The sequence below is a fragment of the Oncorhynchus clarkii genome, unplaced genomic scaffold (genome assembly GCF_045791955.1).
Source record: "Oncorhynchus clarkii lewisi isolate Uvic-CL-2024 unplaced genomic scaffold, UVic_Ocla_1.0 unplaced_contig_7415_pilon_pilon, whole genome shotgun sequence".
Taxonomy (NCBI): domain Eukaryota; kingdom Metazoa; phylum Chordata; class Actinopteri; order Salmoniformes; family Salmonidae; genus Oncorhynchus; species Oncorhynchus clarkii.
In genome coordinates this window covers 1,219-6,701 of record NW_027260563.1, presented here as the reverse complement: position 1 = coordinate 6,701, position 5,483 = coordinate 1,219, and the positions used below count along the sequence as shown (strand labels likewise).

General features: G+C 44.8%; 1 protein-coding gene across 1 annotated transcript; it reads left to right on the top strand.

Moving 5' to 3' along the window:
- Positions 1-3: 3 nt before the first annotated feature.
- Positions 4-4,984, top strand: LOC139401570 (arfaptin-2-like; the record flags this gene model as incomplete). Its single annotated transcript, XM_071145722.1, has 5 exons — positions 4-48; positions 333-554; positions 775-932; positions 2,607-2,781; positions 2,880-4,984. Coding segments are annotated over 5 exons (756 nt in total), but the record flags the coding sequence as incomplete, so codon positions are not given.
- Positions 4,985-5,483: the final 499 nt, after the last annotated feature.

Below are 5,483 nucleotides of genomic sequence, written 5' to 3'. Positions count from 1 at the left end.
GTGGAGAAACTAGACAGCGTTAAGAAGTGGGGCATCAACACCTACAAGGTACAGAACGGAACCTTTCTCCTGGGGAAATGTGTTGAAGCCATCCTTCATTGAATCCTCACTGTGTTCTATGGGTGTGATTGCGACAGCACTGGTATGATCAGTTGTCTTCATACAAGACTGGGAATAATTTCCTCCTTGGAAAGCAAGTAACTCTTCTATTCAGTTCTATTCTGATCACATCTCTCCATGTCGTCTTTATCCCAGTGTGCCAAGCAGATGTTCTCATCTCCTGTTCTCTCCTTTATCCTAATCACATCTCTTCCTCTCCATCTTTACACCAGTGTACCAAGCAGATGTTCTCTGAGCGGTTCGGCCGTGGTTCTCGGACGGTGGACCTGGAGCTGGAGGCCCAGATAGACGTGCTCAGGGACACCAAGAGGAAGTACGAGTCTGTCCTGAGACTGACCAGCGCCCTGACCAGCCACTTCTACAACCTGGTCCAGACCCAGCAGGCCCTGGGAGACACCTTCGCGGACCTCAGCCAGAAATCACCTGAACTACGGGTAAGAAAGACCTCTAACTCCTGACCCCTGACCTTAACCCGTAGACCTCAGCCCAGCCAGAAATCAGCTGCAGATGGCACACTGTGTGAAATTGGCCTCCAGAAATGTAGCCTGAAAATCCAGCCTGTCAGTTTCACTTTGGAATCCACGCTACCTTACTGACTGTTCCTCTAAACGAGATATTTATTGAGGATGTAAACGCAAGTGTTTGTGTCCACAGGATGAGTTTGGCTACAACGCGGAGACCCAGAAGTTGTTGTGTAGGAATGGGGAGGCTCTTCTTGGAGCCATCAACTTTTTTGTGTCCAGCATCAATACACTGGTCAACAAGACAATGGAGGACACACTGATGACCATCAAACTGTACGAGGCTGCAAGGTAACAACGAAGATGGGGAAGGTTAAAAAGATGCAGGGCGGCCGCCCCACTGCATCGCAGTCCTAGCTGTGCCACAAGAGAATCTGAGTTCGAGTCCAGGCTCTGTCGCAACCGGCCGCGACCGGGAGACCCATAGGGCGGTGCACGATTGGCCCAGCGTCGCTCGGGTTAGGGGAGGGTTTGGCCGGCAGGGATATCATTGTCCCATCGCACGTTAGCGACTCCTGTGGCGGGCCGGGCGTAAGGCACGCTGACACAGTCGCCAGGTGTACGGTGTTTCCTCCGACACATTGGTGCGGCTGGCTTCCGGGTCAAGTGGGCATTGTGTCAAGAAGCAGTGCGGCTTGGTTGGGCTGTGTTTCGGAGGACGCACGGCTCTCGTCCTTCGCCTCTCCCGAGTCCGTACAGGAGTTGTAGCGATGAGACAAGACTGTCACTACCAATTGGATACTACGAAATTGGGGAGAAAAAAGGGTAAAACATAATACAAAAATAAAGGTGCAGGGCCTGGAGATTCTGTAGTAGTTTCCTCCTTATAACAGTTTCAAATGATCATACTGACAAATTATGAGGTTTACAGTCTTTTTTTACAGAGATCTGTGCTCCTTAACACCATGAAAATGTGGCCCTATATCTATGATTGCCAGAGACATTATATAGAGTGTGTTTGACATGACATCATAGTTCTGTGTGTCAGGCTGGAGTGTGATGTGTGCCATGCATACCTGGAGGAGTTGAACCTGGGTTTGAGGGTTATACGTTGTTACAGGGTGTTATGTGGGTGTTTTATAGGATTGGGTGGTATACCGTATACTCTGAGGTATTTTTTTCTAAAAGCCACAGGGTGTTTTTTTTAATAGTCAAAACTATTTATTTTAAGAAATTTGAATATTTCTAGCTACTTTTTAAGTTAATACCTGCAGTCAACTTGTGCAATATGTTAGGAGATAAAGCAGATTGTGTTCTTCATTTCACCTGTCAAATTATTTTACATTATGAAGCTGCAGTTACTTACTGCAGTTCCCCAGAACAGTTAAGCCAGTCACGTGTTGGTTTATAAATAGCACAACGGGAGACAGCAGAAGCTGGTGAGTTGATAGCGTTCTTTATCTATCGGAGAGTCTCTGCTGTGCGGTGCACATGAGGTGATGAAGTTACACTTGTATGCAATTCACTATTAAATGTTTGCCATCAGTCATCGTATAACGGCTTTCTGCCAAAGAGCTCTGGATGGGTTGTCTGTACAGCTGCCTTATGATCCCTGTGCTTCTTACTAGTGTTTTTCCCCTCCTTTCTTCTCCCCTCTGCTCCATTTACACATGCTGCTCTTCCTTCAGAAAAGCATGCATCACAACTTTCGTAATTTGCACAATTTCTCTCGTTCACCTTTACTTGTAAATGTCCACACTCACTGAAAATGACATTCGGTAGCAAGTAGCTATACTTGTATAACTTTATGCCTCTCTGCAATTAGTTTGTTTTTGCTCATTAGCATTTAGCTAACAGCATCTGTGTGATTTTTGTTTTTTTGTTTGTTTTGTTGTGTTTTTAGTTCCCCCCTGTGTACTATGCTGGTAATACCATAAACCCGGGATGGCAGAAGAACTAACGGTATGACTGGATACCGCCCAAGCCTATTTCTTTACGCTGCCTCTCTTCCCCTCTCTCTCCCAGGCTGGAGTTTGATGCGTACAGGGCCGACCTGGAGGAGTTGAGTCTGGGTCCTCGTGATGCTGCCACCATGGTGCGTATAGAGGTGTCCCAGCAGCAGTACCAGGTGCAGAGAGACAAGTACGAACGGCTGCGCTCAGACGTCACCATCAAACTCAAGTTCCTGGAAGAGAACAAGGTAGGTTAGTTAGTTAGTTAGTTATTAGTTAGTTAGTTAGTTATTTGGTTAGTTAGTTTACAATAATGCTACATCTCTCTCTTTTTCTGTGTGTGTAGGTGAAGGTGATGCACAAGCAGCTGCTGCTCTTCCATAATGCTATCTCAGCCTACTTCGCTGGGAACCAGCAGCAGTTGGAACAGACACTGAGACAGTTCAACGTCAAGTTAAAGCCCCCAGGGTCAGACAAGCCCTCCTGGCTGGAGGAGAGCTAGAGTGATCAGCTCCCAGTCTCCTGGGCTTGTATGTATCAAGCATCTCAGAGTACTAGTACTGATCTAGGATCAGTTTTGCCTTTTAGATAATTATGAATCAGATTATATGGATAGGCAGGACTTGATCCTAGATCAGCACTCCTACTCTGAGATGCTTGATACATTTGGCCCCAGGTCTCAGTCAGGTCTCTGGTATATTAGGGACACAGATGGAGAGACACACTGGGGTTGGAAGAAACAAGAGGAATGGATGGATGAGTAGACGGAAGAACAGATCTATGAAACCAACACAAAGTGTATATACAAACCAGAGCTGGGACAAGTAGAGACTAGTGATGATCATACTAAGGGGGAAAGAACACAGTTCTTACATTTAGTTTTGCCAATACATTGCTCATTCGTTTATAGAATGTCTATTTTATGTTGATTTGTTGTGTTAATAATTATTCTCAACAGAGCGTCATTATGTTGTTGCTATGTAGCGTAACTTTTAATTTATCATACTTTGAGAAGTTATTCTAAGATTATAGTTTACACATAAATGTTATCATTATTTTCAAATAGTTTTCACTCTTTTGTAAAGCGTAATGTAAAGCATTCCAGAGGTCATCATTTGAAAGGTCAGTAAACTAGAAGATATTAAGAATAGGCTATGTATCTGGACCAGTTACATTGTTTGTACCTGGTGACGATTAGAGGTATATTTATTAATGAGCAAAGGGAGAAAGAAGCCTACAGTCTGTGGTATACTATTGATGACAGAAGTTATGGGATAAAGGGGCAATCTTGGATTTGTAAAAACAAAAAGCAGTCAACAATCAATGGCTATATATCATGAATTTAAAAGTCAAAAAATGAATTTGTACCAATCCCAGATTGCCCCTTTGTCTACCAATAATTTTGAGGACAGGAAATACAACTTTTGCATTTACAATAATCTCCCTCTGATTAATCCTGCATATCATTTAATTACACATGTATTGTCTTTAACATATCCAATATCTCAATAATCAAATAGAGTTAACATTTGTTCAGAAAAATACCTAGACTTGGGCCTCCCGAGTGGCACTGCATCGCAGTGCTTGAGGTATCACTACAGACCCTGGTTCGTTCCCAGGCTGTGTCACAACCGGCCGTGACCAGGAGACCCATAGAGCGGCGCGCAATTGTCCTAACGTCGTCCGGGTTAGAGGAGGGTTTGGCCCAGCGTCGTCCGGGTAAGAGGAGGGTTTGGCCCAGCGTCGTCCGGGTTAGAGGAGGGTTTGGCCCAGCGTCGTCCGGGTTAGAGGAGGGTTTGGCCCAGCGTCGTCCGGGTTAGAGGAGGGTTTGGCCCAGCGTCGTCCGGGTTAGAGGAGGGTTTGGCCCAGCGTCGTCCGGGTTAGAGGAGGGTTTGGCCGGCACGAATGTCTGTCTCATCTCGCATTAGCGGCTCCTGTGGTGGACCGGGCGCAGTGCACGCTGACACGGTTGCCAGGTGCACAGTGTTTCCTCCGACACATTGGTGCGGCTGAGTTCCGGGTTAAGTGGGCATTGGGTCAAGAAGCAGTGCGGCTTGGTTGGGTTGTGTTTCGGCAGACGCACGGCTCTCGATCCTTCGCCTCTCCCGAGTCCGTTGGGGAGTTGCAGCGATGAGACAAGATCGCAATTGGATGTCACGAAACTGATTCCATTTAAATGTATATGTTCTTGTTAGGTTTTTATTTTGTTTTCTCTCACATTTCCACATCAATGTTGTCTTGTTTTAAAACAGATATGGACCTGGTGTACAGTATATTAAATGGAGGTTTACAGTATATGGTTTGATATTTCCAGAGACTTGATGTTTCCCCACAGAAGCTGTACAGTAATAACAATCCGTCCCCTGAATATGTTGTTGTAGTCATCATCTGTATAAGTACTGTACCATATTGTGTTCATACATTACATGGCAATACAATCCAAAACATGGCTGAAAAGTGATTGGTACTTCCATCTGTGATTGTCTTCTTTACTGTTAATCAGGCAACGGTCCAGGCGTGTGTCCCGAGTGGCACCTTATTGCCTAAGAAACACACTATGTTTAAGTAGTGCACTATATAGGGAATAGGCAAGTTCTGCCAACCCTGCTGTAAGGGTTAAGATCAAGCTGAGTTTTATCTGATTTGCATTTGGTGAAGTCAGAGTGAGAGCTGATAACTGTCTGGTCTATTAAACAGCTTGTGAAGTTATAGATCTTTCATCGGTCTGTGGACAAACCTACTGTAACTCTTCCACCAGGTAGATGAGGACAGTAGACAATATTTGACACACAGAAAAATGTAAATGACGTTTTAATTGGAAGAATCCCAATCCAACCGCTACAATGGTCAATTTCCCTATAAATACGTAGTTTTTCATTATATTCATGCTCACTGTGATTCAGGAATGTTTCCTTTAGAAAACAAAAGTTTGGAGTATGTGACGTTCTTT